The sequence below is a fragment of the Zootoca vivipara genome, chromosome 1 (assembly GCF_963506605.1).
Source record: "Zootoca vivipara chromosome 1, rZooViv1.1, whole genome shotgun sequence".
Classification (NCBI taxonomy): Eukaryota; Metazoa; Chordata; class Lepidosauria; order Squamata; family Lacertidae; genus Zootoca; species Zootoca vivipara.
This window is the reverse complement of record NC_083276.1, coordinates 28,126,730-28,151,597: the sequence shown is the minus strand read 5'-3', so window position 1 is coordinate 28,151,597 and position 24,868 is coordinate 28,126,730. Positions and strand designations below refer to the sequence as shown.

General features: G+C 43.6%; 1 protein-coding gene across 1 annotated transcript in view; it reads left to right on the top strand.

The window, feature by feature from the left end:
- The window catches only part of NRXN3 (neurexin 3), a 1,204,733-nt gene that overhangs the window by 72,116 nt on the left and 1,107,749 nt on the right, over positions 1-24,868 (top strand). The window contains exon 2 of the mRNA XM_060282978.1: positions 2,256-3,465. Coding sequence (XP_060138961.1) covers positions 2,757-3,465 — 709 coding nt within the window. The 5' untranslated portion in view covers positions 2,256-2,756. The remainder of the gene's footprint in view (positions 1-2,255; positions 3,466-24,868) is intronic.

Below are 24,868 nucleotides of genomic sequence, written 5' to 3'. Positions count from 1 at the left end.
TAAATAGATTTTCTCCATATTAAAAGGGAAGTTTTTTTTTTAAAAAATTATTTAAAGGAAGCAATCTTTTTGTTTGCTTGGCCTCCCAAGCAAAAAGGGAGAGATTGGTGGGATGAGGGATTTTTTGGGGGGGGGGGCTTCTGTGTGTGGGGGGGAATAGAGGGGAGAAGATTTACCTGGCTGCCTTATGCTGAAATGGGAGGTTGGATACTATGTGAGAAGGATGATATGGGGAGGGTGTTTTTCAGTAAACAGTGCAAGTAAATGTGTGTCTACTCACAAGCAAGCCGTACTGAGTTGAATGAGGCTTACTCCCAGGAAAGTATGTTAGTTTAGTTGAACTCAGTGGCGCTTATGCATGCATAGATTCCACCTAGACCTCTGAGTGGGGAAGCAGATGCAACTTGACTAGTAAATCACTCAAACTACTCTTAAATTAGTTGAAAATATATTAAATATATCATATGAATATTTTTTATTAAATGTACTACTTCCTTACATTTTAAGGCCCTCCACCGCTGCAGGGAGCCTCTTCAAGGCTGCTGCAGGGAAGCACAGCACACCCTCCACTACTGTGGAGAGGTACGATGGGACCCTCTGCCACCACAGGGAGGCATGGCAAGGCCCTCTGCTGCTGCAGGGAGGTATGGCAGGACCCTCTGCTGCCATGGGGAGGTGTGGCAAGGCCCTCTGCTGCTGTGGGGAAGTGCGGCCCACCCTCTGCTTCTGCAGGGAGGTACACCCGGACCCTCTGTCATCGCTGAGAAGTGTGGTGCACATTCCACCACCATGGGGAGGTACAGCAGGACCCCCTGCTGCTGTAGGGAGGCACATCCTCTGCTGCTGTAGGGAGGTATGGTGAGACCCTCTGCCTTCGTGGGAAGGCCCAGCAGGGCTCTCTGCCGCCGCAGATATATATTGTGATGTATCGAGATATAGTGATATTCAGTTGGTGATATATCATGATATTGAAAACCAGATGTTGCCCAGCCCTAATCACTAAATGACTTCGTGATTATGGACCACTTGCTCTGATATAGGACTGGCCAATAATTAAGATCAATGGCACAGCCCTTGCTTGGAAGATCCAGCAAGTCAGCATTAGACAAAAGGCCTTTTCTGTGCTGGTGCTGCATCTCTGGATGCTGCATCCCAATAGAAATTGCTCAGGCTTCCTCTTAGTGCCTTGAAATACACTTTGAAGAAGCTGCTCTTTCTTCTAGTGTAACACTTAGTTTTATTTCTGCCAGTTTTTTTAATGGCCTGGTTTGGACACATCACTTAAACCGGACCATGACTAGGTGTGAATTAGTGAGTTTGTGGGCACTTGCAACCAAAATGGCTCCTACCCTGGTCCTGCTGCTGTTATGTTACCCAGAGCTAAGCCATGGCTTGACTTAGCATTATATCTGAACCTTGCTTGTGATTTGCCCTGCTCCAGTTGAGCTGTAGCCAAAGTTTGCTCTTGGCTTACCACTCATGATTTTTCTGTGTGATACAAACTGTGAGTCTGAGCTCAGATGTAATGCTAAGTCAAGCCATGTCTTAGCTCTCACTGGCATCACAGCAGCAGGACCGGGGGGGGGGGGGGAGAGAGAGAGAGAGAGAGAGAGAGAGAGAGAGAGAGAGAGAGAGAGAGAGAGAGAGAGAGAGAGAGAGAAAGCAGCTGTGATATTTGCTGTATCTGCTCAGCATTGCTTGCAAACTGGGCCAATGTGTGACATCTTTTATCCCGCCTGCTGTTGGGTTTTTTTTTTTTAAAGTGTTAATTGTATTTTCCCCCTTTTACTGCTTTTTTTGAAATATGGTTAGTTGTAGCTGTACTTTTTATTTATAATATATGGTTTTATTGTGTTGCATGCTGCTCTGAGTATTTTTAGTTGAAGTGTGGGCTATATATTAGTTTTATTATATTAGTGGCTGAATGTGAATACAGTGGCACCTCAGTTTAAGAACAGTCCTGTTTAAGAACAATTTGGTTTACGAACTCTGCAAAACCCGAAATAGTGTCCCTGTTTGAGAACTTTACCTCTGTCTAAGAACAGAATCGGAACTGTAGAAGGGTACCGGCGGCGGGAGGCCTCATTCGGGGAAGTGTGCCTCAGTTTAAGAACGGTTTCAGTTTAAGAATGGACTTCTGGACTGGATTAAGTTTGTAAACTGAGGTACCACTGTAAATAGGTTTGTTTTGGCCCGTTACAGGCAACATGAGTGGAATTAACCCTTTTTACTCTTTTCTTCCATTCTCTCTCTAGGGCCTGCCTGATTGCCAAGAAGTGAAGAATTAGGGGCTGGATCATCTTGGGTACACAATGAAGATTGACTTTGGTTTTTCTGTCCAAGGCGTCACATGCTTGATGAGTTCACTATCTGCCATGCTTTGCTGCCATCCCCATTGCTTCTAAGAAACCACAGTTTGGAGACAGGCCATTGACTCTCCCTCCACCCTTCACTGAAGACAGCTGGGGTCAGCAACGCAAGGCCACAGCAGGAAACCTCTACCTTTGAAAACAAAACCCACCCACCTTCTGAATCCCTCACACCATTTCCTCTCCTTCTAGGATAAAGGCCTCTGGATCCTAAGGGATAGCTGAGATCTTTCCTGGGCGAGGAGAACTTGCCTCTCCAGTCAAGTGTTTCCTCTCTTGTGGAGTTAAACGGCTGTAGTGCCTATTACCAGAGCCATCCTCTCTGGTGTGAGTGGCTTTAATTTTGTTTTTCTCGTAAGGGAGGAAAAAAGAAAGCTTCTTTCAAAAATGGGCTTTACCCTCCGCTCTGCCTCTTTCACCCTGAAGCTGAGTTTGTTGCTGGGCTCCTTGCTCAGCCTCTGTCTTGGACTAGAGTTCATGGGGCTCCCCAGCCAGTGGGCCCGTTACCTCCGCTGGGATGCAAGCACAAGGAGTGACCTCAGCTTCCAGCTGAAGACCAACGTCTCAACTGGGCTGCTTCTCTACTTTGATGATGGTGGTGTCTGTGACTTCCTCTGTTTGTCCCTGGTGGATGGGCGCATTCAGCTCCGGTTCAGCGTGGACTGTGCTGAGGCCACAGTTGTCACGGATAAGCAGGTCAATGACAGCAACCTGCACTTCTTGATGGTTAGCCGCAACCACCTCCGGACTGTTCTTGTGCTGGACGGGGAAGCCAAACCTGGCGAAGTGCGCCCTCAGCGCCAGTACATGAACATTGTCAGCGACCTCTTTGTGGGAGGTGTCCCGTCAGACATCCGTCCTGCTGCCTTGACCCTCGACAGTGTCCTGAGTGAGTCACCATTCAAAGGATTTATCTTGGACCTGAAATACGGCAATTCAGAACCCCAACTCTTGGGCCACCAGGGGGTCCGCCTGGACATGGAAGGGCTATGTACAGAGAACCCTTGCGAGAATGGTGGAACTTGCTTCCTCCTGGATGGCGAGCCACAGTGCGATTGCTCAGCCACTGGATACATTGGGAAACTCTGTTCTGAAGGTAAGAGATCATTCATTCTTTCCCTGGGTTTTTGCTGTGATCATTATGATCCAGTGATCATTTGCTGTGATCATATGATCCAGTGATCATTGGCCTCATTTATTACTGTCTGTTTTAGGATTTCCAAAAACCTAGTGCTCTTCAGAATGACATATGGGACTCCCATTGTTAGCCAGCCATATTAAACCAGAAATAAAAATAGTATAGGAACTGCCAGCATTATAACTTGAGTCTGCATTCATTTTATTGCTGCACATTCATAGCTTGGTTATTAAGGATTCTCCTGTGTTCTGTGCTTTTGGCAGAATTGTAGAATTCATTACTCTTACCCACCCCACCAGGGCCTGCAACTACCACCTGCCTTAAAAAAAAATACAAATATGGACAAAGGGTTAGTTAATGGAAAAAGAAAGTCCCCTATACCTCCTCCATATGAGATATGCCGTAATAGTTGCAGCACAGATCTCCTTTATGAGGCCAGGGGAGAATGGAAAAAGTAAGTATATGGGCATTGGGACAGAGATGGCAAAGCTCAAGTGCTTTGTTGAAATTCTCCTATCCGCAGTATTTTGAATGGCATTTAGGTGTTCTTGTGCTGATTGATTGGACCAGGCTGAAGGTGAAGGAACAGTTCTGGTGGTAGAAATGGATAAAATGCCAAAATATCATTGACTTTGTTACTTCAAATGCAGTATAGAGGCTCATTGTTTTGAGATGGGGAAGGACTTTTAGCGCACACCAATTCTGCAACACTGTTTTTTGTCCTATTCAAATCGCTCAGAGGAAGGAAGCACTCACCACCACTACATGTGCCATAACATTCAGCACGAGGAGTTCTGCAACAAGCTCAAAAACATAGGAAACCTGACAAAGTATGAAACAAGCATCAAGGAAATGATTTAATTGAGTGTGCCCTTTTGCCTCTGTGTGTTTTTGGTATTTGAGTTGTTTGATTAGTTTTGGGAAACGGTTGGTTCTCTTTCTCTCCACCCACCTCTGACTTCTTCCCTCTTCATGATTTCTGATGAAGGCTCAGCCTTACACTTACTTTGTCATGAGCTGTGGCTGTGTCCTCACTTTGACGTTGCCGGAGGCTGTGCAAGAAGGAAAGCAAAAGAAGGGGTTCAACACTTTCCTCACCCAGAGACAAATGAAAACACATGCCATAAAAGCTATTCAGGGACCAAGAGGAAATGAAAGCCAAGTGATGAATTTCTCCTTGAGTCGTGCCAGTAAGTTGCTATTGGGTGAAATAATCCCCATTTCCTTTAGCTGGATGAAGACTCGGATCCAGATGACTTTGACTGTTTTCTAATAGTTTGCCTGCTCATTTCTGTGCTGGAACAAATAATTTATTTGATTCTGGTGTGCTGGACTGTCATATTTCTGATTCCCCTATTATTATTATTATTATTATTATTATTATTATTATTATTATCATCATCATGATTATTAATGGCTTTACTTTTCAACAGGGTGGCATCAGCATTAGTCCAACCCTCGCTTTGGACCGTTAACCAGTTTTTACACCATTTGCCAACCTGTGGATTTCTGCCTCCCATTGCAGATGGTCACTGGCTTTTGCTGGGAGCTGATGAGCCCCGATCAATAGCTCCTGTTTTAATAGCTAAATGCAATGTGTACCTTTTTAAATAATGAGTTCTCTCGACAGAGTTCAGGCCATTACTTGGCTATTGATTGATACCTGTGTCTGCAGATGGCAAAACCACAACAAGCTCATTATTCTGTGGATGGGGGAAAAAGATATATAAATAAATACTTAGCAGGACCCCGCTGATAGTGGAGTTCCATTTACAGTATCCCAGATTCATTAATGTGAACAGCAGTTCCAGTTAGTAAACCTCAATGCACAGCAAAATCTCCTAAATAAATACTTGGAGAAATTTTGCAAAGTGCATCACATGTACAGGTGACCAGTTCAGTCAGAGACCATTTGGAGACTGGTGCAGTCAGTTTTGAAAAACAACAATGACTTTGGGTCATAACTGTGCATGGTAGTGATCTGTTGAATGTGACATAAAAGCCACTACAGGAGCTATAGTGGAAGATAGTGCAAGTTTGGTGCTCATTTCCATTTTTTTGCTTCCAGAAATAACTCGTTTGCAAATAATATGGAAATAAGTGCAGAATGTTCACTGTATTCCACTATCTCCCAATATAGTTCTGGAACTGGCTATAATGGAACTGGATAGAATGTGGAAATTAACAGGGAAATTGGATTTGAACATATGTGTATGATGGTGTGTGTTTGCAAACACAGGTTTATCTTCACTTTATATTTACGCATACATGCATATGTATCATGTGTGTTTGTGCTGTCTGGTTTGACCCCCTGTATCCCTGTCAGAATTGGACTGTCCCCAAAGATCACCTCATTCAACCCCAGTGCCTTCCATAGTGTGATTTTAATTTGGATAGGTGCATGCTTGTCACATAAACCGTAACCACAGCAGGCATGGGGGTCTTGTATCTCCTGCCAGTTCAGTTCACAGAAGAGGGGTTTCCAGTTTGCACGGTTTTAAGGAGATGCACTTCCCAAGCCGCACATCTGGTCCTGAGACATTATTTGGGTTTTGCAGGTGGAGCTGAATGGAAATTCTGTTAAGCGCTTGTGTCGAACTCCTCTGGTGGTAGCAGAACCATGGAGGCAGCATTGCTGCCAGCTTCACAAAGGAACCTCTCAAAAGCCTCTTGCCTCCCACAGGGGCTGTTTCTAAACGCAGCCTGAATAGGGGCCTGATTGCACCTCTTTCCTTGATTACAGAGCAAGATTTCCTGGGGATGCTGCCTCCTGAATGACAGAGAAGCTTTCCACTCTGTAATTATCACTCTTTTAACTGCAGAGTGAACAGATTTCTCAGAACCCTCCCCCCTTTAAAAATACAGGTTACTGTAGGGCTTACCTTCCACCTGACCCTTTGGCTTGGCCGCGGCTTCCTGTTCCAGATGGGTTTGGATGGCAGCTGCTTGCTTCTCTCTTGTAGGCATGCAGTGCCCTGTTGCCACCTCCCCTCAGTTTCACGACACTAATAACCACTTTGGCATTTTTCCAGGAGCCTGATGGCTGCTCTTAATTTGCATACATTTTGTAATCAAAAAACAAATGAACATGACCATAATATTTGCCTCCACTTGCATCTTCCTTGATGAGTGAATATAAATTGCTTGTTGTTAAGAATTCACCACTGGTAAACAGCCACTGCATTTGTCTTCTTCTTGCCCTGTTGTTAGAGGTTGAGGGCAGACCAATGTCTTCCCCTTCTGGTTGTGATTTGAACAACTTGGACTTAATTCTCCTGTGGAAAATAGCACTTAAGAATGTTCCTAGTAACCCAGGACTGTACAGTAAATGGAAGCAGGGTGACATAGGCCCTTCAGAGCAATATCAATTATTTTGATCCATGGTGCTGGCTTTTTGTGTGCATCACTTAGGGACGATTCAAACAACCACTTCCTTGTTGTTTTTTAAAATGAGATGGTGAAATTATTGTCTAAATGGTCCCAGCTCCCAGATTAGCAGATGGCTGCAAATGAGAAATGGGGAGCTCTGACTGCATCAGTCCAATAATTTTCCACCTGGGGTGGTAAAACATCATCACGGATGTTGGGTGGAGGAAGGCCATAGAACAGTTGTATGAACCAGCTCCAATTAAACCCCTTTTATACTTCCATTCATTCTTCCTAGAGCAAATTTATTTTTCACATTTTGAGGCTGTTTTCTAATCATGTCTTAATTTGATGGTGATCCAGATGGTCACCAGAGAAACAAGACAAACTAATTAATGGCTGCAAAGTGCTTCCAGGCTGCACAGTGCAGCATAAGCACAGTTTGTTGTCATTAATAATAATAGTAAATATCGGAGAGGAAGGAGATCTGCAGCCTTTCCGTCTGGTCCTGAAAGTTGTTCTAATTTATGGCTAATAATTTATGAGGATATAGCACCCTCTCTAAAAACAAAACAGCATGCACTTTGTCTTAGGTGCATAGTGTGTGGCAATGGAAGGAGATGAGGGGGGAAATCCCACATTGAGAAGGAAGAGACTACATGGCCAGTAGAACCAGCATGTTCCTCAGAACTGTTACTTTGCTGGGTCTTACATGTGTGATAGATTTGGAGGGTGCTTTACCATCCTAGTCTGTTTGCAAAGTTCAGAGCATACTCTATATTGAACTCTGGACAGGTTTCTCTTGTTATATGAGCAATGTTAGGCACTAGCATCCATCATACTAGTAAATGATTGTGGACTTCAGATGAACTGTACCATGGCATGCTTGCTGTGTGGGCAAGAGATCGCCTTGCTTATGTCACAGGTGAAGATGACTCAAAGGGTTGGTATGCATCTCATCCTTGTGATTCTTTGTGTTGGGAAACTCACCCTAGGCTGAGAAACCGGAGGTGTGATGCAGAGAAGGAAATGCATTCTCCAGATTCATGGCATTCATCTTGCTTCCCACTTACACTGTGGATCTCAGTGTCTTGGCTGGCAGAAAATGCAGTTTCTAAACTCCTGGGAAGGTAGTTTAAAAATGATGTTTCATCAGGGATTCTGGTGAGCAGTGGGAACCTCACAATTTATAGCATTGTAAGTATCTCATAGAAGAGACTGAGGATGAGCAATCCCTAAAGCATCCAAGAGAAGACCTATACTTCACCTCTGTTCCAACAGAAAACTGTCCAGGGAAAAGGTGACTATGTGTCCTGTGATATTACCGATGATCTTTCTTCTAAGTCCACCGTCTCCCTTTCCGCTCTTGCCTTTTGGTGTTGGCCATCCCTTTGCTCATGAGTGATAACCCCGCTGGAGGAAACCAGTAGGGTTTTTACAGTTCTGCTGCTGTCCAGTGACAGCAACATTGGGCTAGAGTGGAATCACACTGTCCTCCCACAATCCTTCATTGCAGACATATTCACTCCATTCTTAGAAGTGCTTCATGTTTGGGAACTGCCTGAGACATCAGATTGGGCTATGAACAGGAAAAGAAATATGCTGAGATGAAGGGAGTAGAGGTTTTAATATTGTTTTTAAGGAATAGCAAATGGAGATGTTCTATGGAGCATTTGAACTGGCTCTGCTTACCATGTGATTTGATTTTTAAAAAGATCCTAATACAACCTGTTGTGTTTCCTGCTTTATTTATGTGCATCTTGCTGTAGGCACGTGGAGTACAAACACAGAAGAGCAAAGTATAAATAAATTATTATCAACAGCCCCAGTGTAGACCTGTTTAAGACAACTGCATACCAGCACAATGAAAGCACTTTGTGCAGTGACTTAAAAAAAAAGTCCTGATGAGAATTGATTAGCATTTGCTACAGTAGAACCATGTCAACAACCTTTGTTCTTTCGTTGTGGCTGATAGGCGTTGGAGTCCATTAACACCTTGATGGTGCTCAATTGACTACACCTGTTGCAGTTCAACTTACATGATCTTGAGGATGGGGAGGTCAGACGGGCCTCATCTATCAAAGGAGCTGTTGAAGCCATTGCCATTGGCATGGCAGGGAAGTTTTGCCCAGGGGTGGGGTGGGGTGGGGTGGGGGTGGATATGTACATGATCAGAATTGCGGTCCTGGAATGCCTACTTACAGAAACTGAGTAGTTAAAATTCCCTCAGTTACTTTTTGGCAATTGCGCAAATTCCTATATTCTGCCTCTCCTCTACTTTCTTCTTGGCAACATAATTTCAAACAGTTCCTTAGTCTATTTTAGAAACATTCGTGATTGCCCCCCCCCCCAAGTGCATTCTTCCATACCTTTATGCCATTATTCTACTTTGTACTGTTATTAATGCCTTTATGAATCAGATGAGACATCTTTCCCCTCCTAAACCAGGTTTGTGCTCTTTCATTTTGAGGATTAAGTGAGCACCTTTCTTTGCTCTTTTGATTTCAGTCAGTTTTGAAATACAAATCTTACTTTAAGCTAGATTTATTCCCTTTCTGTCGCCCCCCCCTTTCTTAAGGGTAACAACGTAACTTTGTTAATCCTTGTGTTTGTGAAATTCTGTCCGTCTCCCTAAAACTGAATGGATCTGGACTTGAAAACACACAGTCTAAAGCAACCCTCTCCAACTTGATGCCCTCCAGACTTTTTGGGCTTCCAACTCATAACAGCCTCAGCCAGAATAGTCAATAGTCAGGAGTGATGGGAGTTGTAATCCAAAATATCTGGAAGGCACCAGGCTAAAAGGGAAGGCTGGGCTAAAGGCTATGAAGATGAACAAATTCAAAGAGGGTTGAAGTGTGGAGTTGGCACACTAATTGCATATCTTGGCTATCTATGCCAATTTCTCTGCTCTCCTGCCCTCCTTATCCATTTACCGAGAGAGGCTATGCTTCCTTCCAGGCTAAATTAAAAATTTAGGAACCGAGGGTTTGATGAATGATCAGGTCAAAACAGGCAGCTTTTGTTTTGCTTCACTTATTCAAACCAGCAAATAGCACAAGCCAGGCCTAGCTTAGTCACTCCATTCCATTTTTTTAAAAGGAAAAACTGATCAATAAACCCAAACAAAAAAGATTATATTGATATATGGCTGTCTTCTCAAATCTCACAAAGTAAGCAAGATGTAGTTGGTACACAGATGCAGATGGTACATGCTCTCACCAACCTCTAGTGCCCTCTAGAGATTTTGAACTACAACTCACATCCTTCCCAGGCAGCACAACTGTAGCCCAAAACATTTTGTGGGTGGGGAAGATGTAGTGATGGCCATCAACTTCAAAGGCTTTAAAAGAGGGTTTGAGAAATTTGCTGAGGATATCAACGGTTACTAGCTATGGAGGAGATATACAGCTGAATTGTGCGTAAGTTAAGAAAATGCTGTTGCACTCATGTGGTGCTTGAGGGCTTCCCATTGCATCTGGTTAGCCACTGTGAGAACAAGATGCTGGGCTTAGATGGGTCTTTGATCTCGCTCAGCGGGGCTCTTACATTCTTATTTGAAAAGCACCAGGTAGGTGAAGGCATCCCACTTGTCACTCCCCCCCCCTCGATGACAAGGAAGCATTTGTGAGCACTCTTTGAGTTTGGTCAGTCAACCAGGTACAAATCTACGTAACAGTTACCTCGTCCAGTCCACATTTTACCAGCTTTTCTGCAAGATTATCATGGGGGACTGGTTTTCTTTTTTAGGATCACTTAAGCAATTATAGTGCAGTTGTGATCATGAAGAATTCACCTTTGGGGGACTATCCATATGAGCACTCGCCCTACCTTGTTCACTGACTTTTTCAGAGGGTCTTATTCTTAAATGGATCTTGTTCTTAAAACCAGCTGTCATTTATTAAACAGAGGCTGTCACTGTCTGTCATGTCACAAATTAAAAAGACAATTTCCCGTAAAGTAGAATATCTCCCCCCCCCGCAATGCACTCATTTGCCCCACACTGCCTTCAGGGTTGCCTAGAACAGAACCTTGGTGTCCAGAGAAGTTTCTTAAAGCTAAGCCTTGGTGGTCCTTGGTTCAAATTCAAAGCAGCTTGCAATGAAAGTGAAGTATGATGATTTGCATGTACCTACACTTGAAAAGTGTTATTTTCTGCTGTTCGAGAATGGCTTGACCCCCCCCCCCCCAGTACCAATTCATTCCACATCTTGGTAATCTTGGACTCTGGGCAAATAAACAGAAGGACGATATGGCCTGTATATAACGAGCCTTTGAGAGGTCCTTCCCTGTCATTGCACCCAAGATTGCACCCTCATTTTGTGTAATAGCTTAGTAACCAGACCCTCCTGAGGAGAGATGTGCACCTGAGATTTCTGCTTGCCACCATTGTTAAACCTAATTACCTGTATAATGGAGGCTTGTAGGAAATGAAGTTGTTACTCTAAATGGCCCATGGGAACATAGAGTGACTGGCCAGGAGCTATATGGTTATTGTGAAGTCACAGCCGCACACACAGTTTTCTTTAAACAGTCATATTAAAGTGCCTGTTCTTTGTTTGAATGCCAGTCAGCTCAAAACCTGTTGAGAAAACGAAACTCAGTGCACAGGGGGAAAGCATTTGCTTGTCTCCCCCTAATTTAGATGTGGTTGAAGTAATGTTGACCTGCAGCTTTCAGCCCTGATTTGTTTGTTTGCTTTGCATTTTTGGAGTGGGTGAAAGCCAGGCTTGAAGATTTGTGTGCGTGAGAGAGAGACCTTCAAGGCTTGGGTTTATTTCTTTTTTTGCAAAGGGGGTGGTGGTGCTTACTGTAATAAATACAAGGCAGCAGAAGTTAGCATTAGTCTTCCTTTTAATAGTTCCAGACACTGTTCTTAACCGATAATGGCCCAATAGGAATTTTGTTTCTAGGCAAATTCTTGGCTTTAAAAAAGGAAATATGGCTGCTCGTAGTGACTAGATTTTTGTAATAGTTAAAAGGAAGATTGATGCAACCTTTGTGGGAAATGGCTGCCAAATATAACTAGCAAGCTTAGGGCTAGTTAATGCATGAATGGGTTAAGACCACAGAATTTTATTGCTAGACTCAGGTCACACACCCCTCACCTTTGGTGGATGAGGAAGTGAAGTTTTTTTGTTCACTCACTTTCATCATGTCAAGATGACCAGGAAACCTGTCTGGGCTTGGTACTGCTTCAAGTCCAGACCACATGCACAGAAACATGTTTCTGTATTTTTTAACCCAATAATTTTGTACCTGTGTTCTTCTAGCTGATGCATGAAATAACACTAGGGTTGCCAGACTCAATAGAGGACAGGACTTCTGTGCCTTTAATTGCCCTGTTCTCTTTTGAGTCTGGAAACCTTAAAGAGAAACCGGCAGACCCTTTGCTTGAAAATTAAACAAAGGGTCTGCTGGTTTCTCTTTAAGGTTTCCAGACTCAAAAAGAGAGCAGGGCAATTAAAGGCACAGAAGTCCTGTCCTCTATTGAGTCTGGCAACCCTAAATAACACAGGAATCTGACCTTTGGTAGTTGTAAGTAAAGCATTTAAATTTACTAACGGTGTGGTCTATTCATTGTGAGAGGGGTAGAAATGGGGAAGCACTGTTAGCAGACTAAACAGGATATTAAAAGGGTCTAGCAGCCTATATTCCTAAGGCTTCACGGTTGTTGAACTTTTAAGCCCTGCTGGAGCTCTCTTACTGGAGAGTGTGTTTAGCTCTGTGCTTTGAATCTAGGGATCCAGCCAAATCCATGTAATTACCCTATATGGGTGATCTACATATATTTTCTTCCCCCAACAATCTTCTGGTATGCCATATCTAGTATGGCAAGGTCCTCTTTAAACTATTGAAGTAAGAAATGTATCCAACTTCCCCAAAGTTGCAGACAGTGCCTCCCTGGCATTTGCAGGAAATGACCATGAAAAATGTGCTATTGCTCAACCTTAATTTGAAGTAATGTGCATGTATGATCTTTGCTCCCCATTTTTTAGAACTAAGGATCGGACATAAGAATATAAGATAAGCATACATGCATGCATATACATTATAGAGAATCAGAGATGGAAGGGACCCTAAGGATTATCTAGTCCAACCTCCTGCAATGCAGCAACATGCAGCTGTCTCATATGGGGATCAAACCTGCAACCTCGGCATTATCAGCATCACACTATAACCAACTGAGCTATCCAGTTGTTGCATTACAGTCATACCTCGGTTTAAGTACGCTTCGGTTTGAGTACTTTCAGTTTAAGTACTCCGCGGACCCGCCTGGAACGGATTAATCCACTTTCCATTACTTTCAATGGGAAAGTTCGCTTCAGGTTAAGTACGCTTCAGGTTAAGTACAGACTTCCGGAACCAATTGTGTACTTAAACTGAGGTCCCACTGTATATAGAATGCATGGTGACAGGAGTCGGAAGTTTATGATCCTGAAACCCTACTATATTTTGAGTTAACTCAGCTTTGCAAATGTGCAGCTATGTCTCCAGAGTCTGCTGCTTAAAATGGTTGAGAACTATCCTTTTGGTCTCTAGGGCTAGATTAATGGCAGATGTCACATGGCCCTGTAACTTGCTTCTGCTGTGCTAATGCTGGACAACAAACTTGTTATCTTGCTCTCTAAGCTTTTAACAGCTTAGCTGAGGCCATATCATGAGAATTCCATATATATCACTGTGCACTTGATTGTGTGTTTATAATCTTCTTCCTATTAAACAGTTTTGGGGTAAAATACTCCTTGGTTTACCTGGGAATTCATGGGTAATGAGCCCCTTCTTAAAATCTTGCCAGGTTGCTACAATTGTTAAAGGGCCTTTTATATTTAACAATAGCTGTTGTATCAGAGCTCGTGAGAGATCCACTTTTGGAAGAGTGGAATATGTTGTTTCAGGTGAATTTCTCCCTGCCACACAGGTGGGCATAGGATTATTCCCTAGTCTTTGCCGGTGGCAGCCCTGATTTCCAGACTTGTTAATTCTGATGTGCTTTGAAATATATATAAAAAAGATTTAACAACACGCACCAGCAGAAAACAAAGCAGACAAATGGAAATTGATTTAAGATACAATTAAAATCAAATGGAGAGGATGGTATACTAAATATTACCTCTCTGTGTGAATATTTAACTAGCTGCTGACATGTGTTGCTCCCCCTCAACAATAGTTTTGACATTGGCGAGAGTTGATGAATAATTTTGAGCCATTTGTGACATGTAGGAGTGAAAGGAAGGAAATGTGCTCCCTCCCCACTATTATATTTATTTTGCTATTCCATATTTTCTCTGTGCTTTGCCACCCCAGAGAGAACTGGCTGTTCTGCTGAAGGACTTGGACGAAGAGAATGAAAACTGGAACAAATAAAGAAGATGGTTAAATTGACAACTTAAGACGTAAATTATGGTTCTTGTCACAGTGAAACATTTCCCCTCAATCTACTCAGCTGTGCCCACCCCAACCCCCATTTCATGAGAGAGCTGGGAAAAACCCCTTGCTTCAGTAATTCTGACAAATTCATATTTGCTCCAAAAATAGCAAATTGAAATATTTCCATGAAGTCAGATGTTTTACTGTGCATTCCCTCAGGATGGGATGGAGCTGCCTAGTCTCTCATTTTGTTCCAGGAGTTGGTGCTAACAATGGCCTGCTTCCCATCTCGCCCACCTCCCTCCATTTCTAAAGCTGAATGCCTCCCCTCTGCTTTTCTGTACATTTCCTGTTAAGAGATGCCTGCTAGCTGTTGAACTAATGTTAGGCAAAATAAAAAAATTCCTTCAGTAGCACCTTAAAGACCAACTAAGTTTTTATTTTGGTATGAGCTTTCGTGTGCATGCACACTTCTTCAGATACCATGCACACGAAAGCTCATACCAAAATAAAAACTTAGTTGGTCTTTAAGGTGCTACTGAAGGAATTTTTTTATTTTACTTCGATCCAGACCAACACGGCTACCTACCTGTAACCAGAAATAATGTTAGGCAGTGTGATGAGAACAAAATAAATCCAAACAGGGATTTAATGGTTATGGGCATGAAGCTTTCTGTAGAGCTCTGCCCAAATATTGTCCAGTTGTGCTGGTTTCTACCTGAAAATAAAATTTTGGTGGTGTAGAAATTTCTCCAGGGGAGGGGAGGAATGTTTTGCAGTATTTTACCTTTTAAAAAAGCTTGCTTGACATCATTGTTTTCTCTTGCTGAAGCTGTTGCTTCTTCCATCCCTGGAACAAGTCACGTAGGTAATCTCATACAGTCAGGGGTTCCATGGTGAAGAGGTTGACATCATAATGTTATGCAGCCAGTCAGATTTAGCTGCATGGTGACATCACTGAGGACCAGAGAGGTCAGCTGAGCATATAGTGAAATATGGGCAGTGTGGATGACTAAGAGCAGCAGGGGGGAAAGGAGCTAAGAATAGGAAGAGTTTGTCAGGGCTTGGGAAAATATTGGCAAAAGAATATGTAGTTTTGGTTCAAGTCTAGTCTAATTTCACTCCATATTAAGGATGTATGAGAAGCTTCTTGTAATTTTTTTTCAAAGTGCTGTAGTATGCTCTCCAATAATAGAAAATGATCTACATTTCTTTGTTCATCTGGTCTGTGAGCCAGGTGGTCTTTATTTCCCATTTTATAGATGTGTGATGTTGACAATAGTAGGGGTAGGCAATGCGCTGCCCTCCAGACATTTTTGGACTTCACCTCCAACCATCCCAGACAAAATTGGCCATGCTGGCTGGAGCTGATGGAAGTTGGAGTCCAACAACAGCTGGAAGACACTATGTTGACCACTGCTGGTTTAAACCTATAGTGGGAAGTACTGTACTGATCTTACCAAGCCCAGCTGTTGATGCCATGCCAGAACTGTGACCGGAATTCAGGTTTCCTAGGTCTAAGTCCATCCTTTTGCGATCTGGACTGTATTGACAATAATGTGAAGTGAACTGTTTCTCTTAAGAAGCATATTTAAAAATAACCCCCTTCTTTGCCCCCAGAGTTATATGGATTAAAAATATAAAGGTTTCCAGCAGAAGCATTACTGCCACCACAGGGGTGAGTGCTCTTGTTCTCGAATCCTGCTTGCAGCTTTCCCACAGGCAACTGGTTGGCCACAGAGACCAGGATGATGGATTGGATGGGCCATTATCTGATCTAGCAGGTTCTTCTTAGGCTCTTTCTTTCCATGATTAGTGTAGATATAGATTTTCATTCGAGTTTCCCATCTAGGACTGGAGATGCCCCAGCTAACCCCATGAACTTCTGATTCTTCATTGCTGGGGCCAAATTAAATGGAGTTCTATGAGGGTACATTTGTGCATGTTTAAACAATAGGAGCTCTTGGCGCACTGCCCAAGTATGAGGAAGAAAGAGCTAGTGGCTGTTGAACACTTCCCTGTTCATAGGAGCCAACTCCTAGCAGCCAAGGTCCGTTCAACCCTCCCAATAAAATATTTGAGGGCCCCACCCGAAGTTCATGGACATTGCCATTCAGATGGTGCATGTGTGTGTCTTGTGATCAATTATGCAGAGTGGGGCTCACTTCCCCTACAATATTTTATTCAAGTTGGCAGCCCTGCCCCTGTTCCATTGTTTTCCAGCTCAAAATTGTGCTCTCTGGGTTGTTTTTTCTCCCCACAAGGGAAAAATACACAGGGCCCCCATATATTTTCTTCTGCTGGTATGGAAGCAGCTTGTGCGTGGCATGGCAGCCCTGTACCGTTTTTATGGGAAAGGTTAAGCACTCAGTCCTTGCTTGCTCTTCCTCCAATCTTGATTTGGACCTCCAAGGCTGCTTTTCAGTTAAAAAAACACACAAACGAATTGGAAGAGCCGCTGAGCACAAGTGTCGCATCAAGTTGTGCCCTCCCTTTGTAGCTCTTAAGAATGAGCAAAAATGCAAATTCTAATCCACCAGCAGAAAGTTCTTGCCAGTGGACAGAATTGCACAAATCATACGTAGCATTGTTTCAAATGCCCTAATTAGCATCTAGCTGTTTTGACTGATAGAAGCGCATTTGTCTGGAAAGGATGATCATACTGTAGAAAGAGAGAGAGAAAGAGTGTGAGTCATATTTATGTATGACCATTCCCATAGTTTTTAAACTGGGTGGACAGATCTTGTATCAGCATCTGGAGTCGCCCCCCCCCCCTGTGTTTTGCTGCCTCCATTGCTGGCCGTTGGATCACAGCATAACTTCCAGATCCCTCTCTGCCGCTGAGGTAAAAAGTGTCCTTCCATTGTGATGTTCCTCATTACGTCTTGACCCTGACCCCTAATGCCGAAAAATGGGAGGCTGATCTAAGGAAGAGGAGGAGGGTGATGACAGGATGATGTGACGAGAAGGCAAAACTGTCAGAACAATCCCAGCTGGCCGAGGAAAAAGCCTCTTGGTTGTGACTGGCGAGGCTGGCTTTCGCGTGCCAGCCATGGGAGGTGAAAATATCTCTCTCTGAGGCAGGGGGGTTAGAGCGGGGGGTGGGGAGGGGCTTAGAAAACAAAACAACGTACAAAGAAAGCATATATTTCCCCAGTTCCCTGGTTTACCAGTTCCTTAAAGGAGTGAAAGCATGCCATTCGGATGGCTTGCTGCATTCAGGGCTGGCCCAAGACATTTTGCTGCTTGAGGCTTCTTCCACCATACCTGAGGGTGGTTTAGAAGCACATATAGCTCTGTCTGTATGGCATATACTATACCTCTCTGTCTTCTAGCAGAGGGAAACAGCTGCAGGGCTCAGGAGGAAAGGCCAGGAGGGCTGTTCCCCACAGCTCCCAGAATCTGCTTAAGGCAGTAGCCTTGCTTTGCCTAATGGTAGAGCCGGGCCTGCCAGTTTTCCTGTATCAGGGCTGCAGTGTGCAGGAAGGAGATCAGATGGCCCTCGAAGAACCATTACAAGACTGTAAATTGGCCTTGATAGGTGATTTCAACAGTATTCTGATTTAAGCAGTGGCCAGCCAAATGCTGCTGGGTGATGAAATGGCTGACAATAATGATGGCATGGCAACAATGCCCACAGTTATGCAAAGGTTGTACAAAATCCTGCTTAATCTTCCTCATCTAGTGAAATCCTTGATTGGACCAAGGGAAGCAGGATTCTGCTTCCACTTCCTCTGCCCAATTATTATAACATATATATATATATATATATATATATATATATATATATATATATATATGCCTGTGTTGCTGTTGATTTGTGCCTATGAGTTAATGGAATAACATCCAGTTTTAACCAGGCTGGTGTGTGTGTGTGTGTGGAGCCTTTTTAGGATCCCCCAGGAGCTCTGAGGGGGCATATGACTGGCTCTGTTCACTCCTATTTTCATTGATTGGCTTACCCCAAATCCCCAGATGAGGAAGTGAGTGTTGCCAACTGAACAAACTATCTTTTGGTATAGCTTAGTTACACTTAAGGAGTCTTAATCCATTTTTTGCTTGACTCAGGGGGCACACGACTGCAGAGCGTACGGACCTCTGTTTTAATAATTCACAGCCTCTAAGCACTCCATCAGCACAATTTAGTGGAGCTTTCACCAGCAAAGTGCTGTGAAGATTTCAGCATGTATTCCATGCACAGAAAAGTATTCTAGCCCCCATGTTTCATGTAATGGGGTCCCATGTTGGGTCCCCATGTGGCAGATTATATAAATTGAAGCTGTCACTGGTGAGCATTTATGGCCATCTTCACATTATACTCTCTGTATGGAGAGACTAGTGTCTTACCTGTGACCCTCTGTATGTTGTTGGCTTTCTCCAACCACCAAAACCAGTATAGGGATGGGGACTGATGGCTGTCACCTCACTCAACAAGTCATTCCCCAGGGAAAGTGCTACAATAGAAAAGTCCTAGCCCTAGTTGACACCAACTTTGTCCCCTGAGGTTGATGGTTTTGGAGCAAGACCACATATAATGATCAGAGCATGTGCAGAGGAAACATCTGGAAATAGGCAGCACCCAGGTGCCTAGGTTAAGAGAGTCGTTTAATGTTAAACAAGCACATTGAATTGAGCGTGGAGACTAATCAAGCCATCACAAATTGTACAGAGCCAGAGTGATAAACGCAGAGTGCAAGCATTTTTAAAATCTTTCCTCAGGTAAGCTTATCTGTGTAGCCTTGGGATATGTTCTCTTGGCCTAACTCCCATCACAGGAGGGTCTGTGAGAATCAATTTTTGCAGAAATACACAATTCATAGTGTACTGAACTGACCTAGTATACTGAACAGTTTAGATTCAGTTTGATAGGACCTGTTCAGTTTGGGCAGATCCACCTTGAAAACGGAAGATCTGGGACTAAGGTGTGTTCCACACATTACTAGAAATGGTCAATGAGCTTCTGTTGGCAGTGCCAGTGCAGAAAGTAAGTAATCATCACATTGTTTACCTTCCTCACATGATTCATGGTGAGGGAGCAGCTGCTACATCCTGTAGCAGCACTGCCATAAATTGGATCTATGGGTCACATAGGTGACATAGGTGGCAGCAGTCTAGACCTGACACACTGGGACCAAGGTATGGATGGTAACAATGGTAGCAGTTAAATGGAGGACGGAAACTCAATGAGGCTGGAACAGGAGAAGGAAGGAACTGGAGCAAGGACAGGAGCGCCAAAGCAGGAACGGGGACTGGCAGCAACAGGGTATAAACCATGTTGCTTTGGCAAAGAACCAGGGCGAAAGGCTGGCCTTATATGCCCCTCTTGGGTTTGCCTCCAGGTGCTGCACATCTGATCTGGCCACACCTGCCAGGCTGCACCTGACTCCCCCAAGACAAACACAGCAAGGGCCTGGTTCTGCAGCTCCTCCCTGCGCTCAGGGCCTGGCCCCTGCAAATACTCATGGTCGCATTTCGTAGTTGGTAAATATACCCAAGTACAAACCACATGTGTTACATAAGTTATGCTTTGTACAGTTTGTATAAATTGGCTGTTTTCTCCTGCAAAAATAAACTTGGTGCTTTCCTAGTTAATCATTCCTTCTTTGTCTTAATTTAACTTCTTTATTTTATTGAATACATTTCTATCCAGGCTTTCTGCCCAGTTGTAGGTCTTCCAGGCAGCTCTACAGAAGTCGCCATGTATTTCCTAATCAAATTACACAATTTTATTGTACGAATCTAAATTTTATGGAAAGTGACAGGCAAGGAGAAGGAACCTTTTCCATGGTATATTCTGTGTAGGAAGAGGCAAGAAAAGATGGGTTAGCTGTGATTATTAGTGAATGATATTCATTGGCCTAAAGCTTAGAGGCATGAGTGCTCAGAGGACCTCAGTAGAATGAGTATTGAGATCCCAGCTTTGATCTCTGAGACCACATTGCCCAGAGCTCACCTGTCACTAAAGTCTTCTTCAAATGTTCTGAACTCTTACATTGTGTTCATCTGTGACTGGAGGTGCTGCAGTAGATATAAATTTGGTTTTTTCTAAAATTGTAGAGAGTAGATGTGTAGCGAAACAGCATTCTTCCTACATCTCAGTTTGAGTTGCAGAGTTGGTGCTCATCACCCTTTAGGGCACCTTTTGATGAGTCTTCTTTTCTGTAAAGATAAATTACCAAATGGTCCTGGCTGAATCCCTCAGGAAACAAACTGCCTAGTTTTGAGTTCTTCTAAGTAAATGGCTATAATGTGTGTGGGGGCATTTGGGAGCAGAGATAGGCAGTGATAGCTTCCTTCCTCCCTTCTTTCTTTGGGCTTCTGCCTCCATCCAGCTCACGTTGTTCAGAAATTAAGGGCATTATGTGCTAGTAATAAAATGAATTAGATTAGATGATGATGCTACTTCTGGGTAGACTATCAAGAGTACTGGGATAATAAAATGATGCTGTGTAAAGTCCTGAGCTAAAAGTCAGTATTTGCATGCATGCGTTCATGCAATGCTGTGCAATGTCTTCCCTCTAGAGCAGTTTCCCCAAACCTGGTAACTATTGGCCATGTTGCCTAGAGATGATGGAAGTTGTTGTCTGTCGACACCTGGAGGGTATCTACTGGTAGTTGGGGAAAGCTGCTTTAGAAGGTTTCTCCTCTTCCCCTGCTACCACCCAGCATTCAGATGGTTGCATCGCTTCCCAGGGTATATGTATCAGGAATAAGCACTATCTTTGATGGGTAAAAACCATTCTTCCCCAAGGGTGGCCTCCGTCACCCCTCTCCGCAGGCCCCTCAGGGTTGGAGCTTTCCTTAGCAAGGATTCTGAGAAGTGGGACTTCCCACTCTTGGTTCTTATGAAAATGCCTAGGTGGCATAATTTAGAAAGCAGCAGAATGAAAAATCCTCTCTCATGCAAAACTAGGTTGGCAGCAGAGGGAGGGAGGAGAGATTTCAGCTTTGCAATCCCCCATTCCCCCTCCTTCCACACTTAGCCTCACATCCCCTCTGGGCGAGGCTGGACGGGAGTAGACAGCCCTGACAGTCATCTGGTGGGATTGAAGGGTCTTCTCTCCATGCCACCTCCCTCCCCAAGCTACGGCACTTCCTCTCCAGCTCCAGCTGTGCTTCTCCAGATTACTCTAGGGGAGTATTAGCATCCTTTAATAACTCTGGCAGACTTACCAAGGGATTTGTTTTATTAATTTGAAGGCTGGGTACAGCAAATAGGTTAGAGCTCTAGCCAATTCACATACTTTACCAGATCTTCCTTTGCTTAATCATCACTTCTGCGCTTCTCAAACTCACCCTCTCTCAGCTCTGCTCTTTGTATGACTATTTACCTCCAGAGTGTTCAGGGTTTTGCAGAGAATGGCAGAACTGCACAGCAGTCTCTCCTGCAGGAGCTCAGCTAAGAGGCACTTCATGGCTTGCCGTGTGTTCCCAATCCTGGCCTTTGTTGCAGCAGCATATCACTGTTAGCAGGAGCACAACCTGCCCATACATTAGCACTCCTCCAAGATGGGGTGAAGAGAGTGAAGGATAAGCAGCACTCTACACAATACAATCTGCCAATTGAAACATCTGATTGTGGTTTTATGCCGGCTACAGGCAGTGTACACTTGACATTTTATTCTAGAATCAATGGAGACAGATAGCCCAGTTGGTTAGCATGGTGCTGATAACACCAAGGTTGCAGGTTCAATAGCTGTATAGGACAGCTGCATATTCCTGCATTGCAGAGGGTTGGACTAGATGATCCTCAGGGTCCCTTTCAGCTCTACATTTCTATGGTACTTGTAGTCCACACACACAATCTAGATCTATTGCATTTTTGTGCATGCCTGAAAAGCTTCCTAAGAGACTGGTTTCATACTGAAAATGAAATTGAATATGGATTCTGCACTAACCCACGGTGCGTCCATTTTCTGAACAGATAATTTATTTATTTTACTTGTTAAATTTGCATACCACCCTTCATCCAGAAATCTCAGGGCAGTTCACAATATTAGAATACAATATAAAAATACAAAATGCGTAATAAAAGCAAAAACAAAACAAAACAATCACCCCACCCACTCACGCAAACACATTTAAAAAGTTTTATAGGATGTTAATCAGCCCAAGGCCTGGGTTGCTGTTTTTATTTTTATTACCAGTAGGTATTTTGTGGTTTTATATCTTGATTTTATTCTGTGAACCACCCTGAGACCCCCGGGTATAGGATGGTGTATAAATTCAATAAATAATAACAATAACTTTTTTTGCCTGGTACCTTAAGGTGTATAATGAAGGCACCAGCTGTACCTCCCTGGGCATTATTACAATTTATTTCCTGCCTTCCAGAGTGAGTTACAACAATTAAAATAGTCTAAAACAACTTAAAATTACAAATATAAGGTGAGTCAGGTGTCCAAGGTGAAGAGTCGCAACTTCAGCTTTCACCGAAAGCTGTATATTGAAGGTGCCAGATGCACTTTTGTGAGAAGGGAGTTCCACAACAGGCAAGGGGAGGGTTTTCAAATGTCTATCAAGTAACCACACCCACCCTTTTGGATGGCAGCATCTAGCATCAACTGCATGTTGAGGATGAGCATGAAGAATCCAGGGTCGTGAAAAACTATGTTTTCTTTTTATAAATGAGTAAGTTTGTTCCATACCTTTTTCACTCCAAAACTGTGAGTATGCAGCCAGGAACTAAGGGTACAACTTGATATGAGGCAGGAGAGCTCTGATTAAGATCTGTCATGTATGCTTTAAAAAAGAAGAAGAAAGAAAGAAAGAAAGAAAAATATTAGGGGAGATGGAACTAGATCAGAATCCTTGTCCTGCTGGAAATGCCCCCATACTGGTTTCCCAAATAATAATGGCATGCCAAACTCCTATTTTTCTCTGTGGGGAAAACATACAAGTTGTGGCTACCTATATGTTTTCCTTATGTGGCAAACAAAAGCTTTCACCATTAGGTCTGTTGCATGCTGATGATATCACTATGCATGGTGGCTCCACCCACGCATTTTAGAACCTTAGGCCATCAGGATTCTAATGTGTTTGGGAAGCTTCCGTGAGTACAGGAGGCTTCCCATTACAGGACAGTTGACTGCAACGGCAGAGCAACATTACAGCCCCATTTTGCCTGCAATTCCTTTTGACAACAGTAACACCTGAATAGGGCTACTGGGGGAGCTGTGATCAGATCTGGATTTGGGCAGGTGGTAGGAATCTGGATTAGCTAAGAGTTCTTCAAAGTTCGCTGCACCATTTTAACTGTAAAAAAAAATGCTCCCTTGAAGCTCCTGATTGCCTCATGGTGGTGGGGAATGGAGCCTGCATGATGATGATTCAAAAATAGCAGCTTTGAACACCGTTCAGATTGGGGAATATGGCACGGGCCAAAGGGCAAAAAATACCTCATTGACCCATGCTGTTAGTGCTGCTCTGCTGGCCCTTGAGTTATATACAGTATAAAAAGATTCAAAAATATGGAGATCTAGTCTAGCCCTTAGAGAGCCTGGCTTCAATTTCAAGTCACCACTTCGGTTTCTCAATTTGTGCATCTGACATAAATGTTGCAAATGCACACTACCAATTGCAAGAGGGCATCTAGCATACATTCCAGGCGATGAAGATTTTACATTGCTTTGGGGCCTAACAGGATGCCACGTGGGAGATGCAGTCACAGATTCCCCAAATAAATCTTCATCTTCTAAAAACAGCCATGGGACATTACTCCCCCACCATCCCTAATTTGTATACGGGGCTATTGGCTGTACAAAGTAAACCAGACTCATGTCCATATTGTGCCTGTATGTTTTCCCCATTGTGGTTAATAGTGATTCAGTGACTTTCCCCCCCTTCCCATTTCTCTCTTTTTCTTTCTTCCACATTTCTTTCCTCTGTGCCACTCATGTAGAATTGGACTGCTGGTTGTCCACCTAAGTATTAGAAGAACATTACATTGGGATCTCCCATGTACCATGCAGTTTAGCCCTTACATGTGTAGAACAAAGCAAAAAATAAAAAAAGTTCCAGACAGTGTGATTTGTGCCCATTGAGACTAGTAGGACAGAAGAGCAACAGTAGATAGAGCCAATGACATTTGTCCCCATCATCCTCCCTGCTGAGTTCTTCAAGGGCAACCCTGAGACCAAGGAGGAGGAAGCTGACAGACAGTGCTAACCCCTGTACTGGTTGTAGGTGAGGAGGCAGGGCATGTGAAGGCTGGCTTAAGACAGGCTGAGGTTGATGGAGCAGTGCCCCATTTGCCCTAATACACCAGCCTCCATTGGTTTGAGGTGCAAAAATTCATTTCATGTAGTCAGACTGGGTAGTGCCCTGGCGAAAGAAGAAGAGCAAGGATGGGAACCTCTACTGAATGTTTGTCAAAGTAAGGTTGCCGAATTTGCAACAGGATGTCTGGGCATGCCTTCTGAATAGAAAAAAAAACTTTCCCTTGGTTTCACAACCTTTCTTCTCTCCCTCCCCCCCCTTACATCTATTATTTGAGACGTTTCCCATCAAAACCTACAAAGGGTGAAAGTAATCCAAGACTCACCTATGTAGGTGTAGCTAAAGAGATCAAGTGGCCTAGTAATTGGAGAGGAAGCCTTTCACTACTAGGTCAACAGCTCCCTTT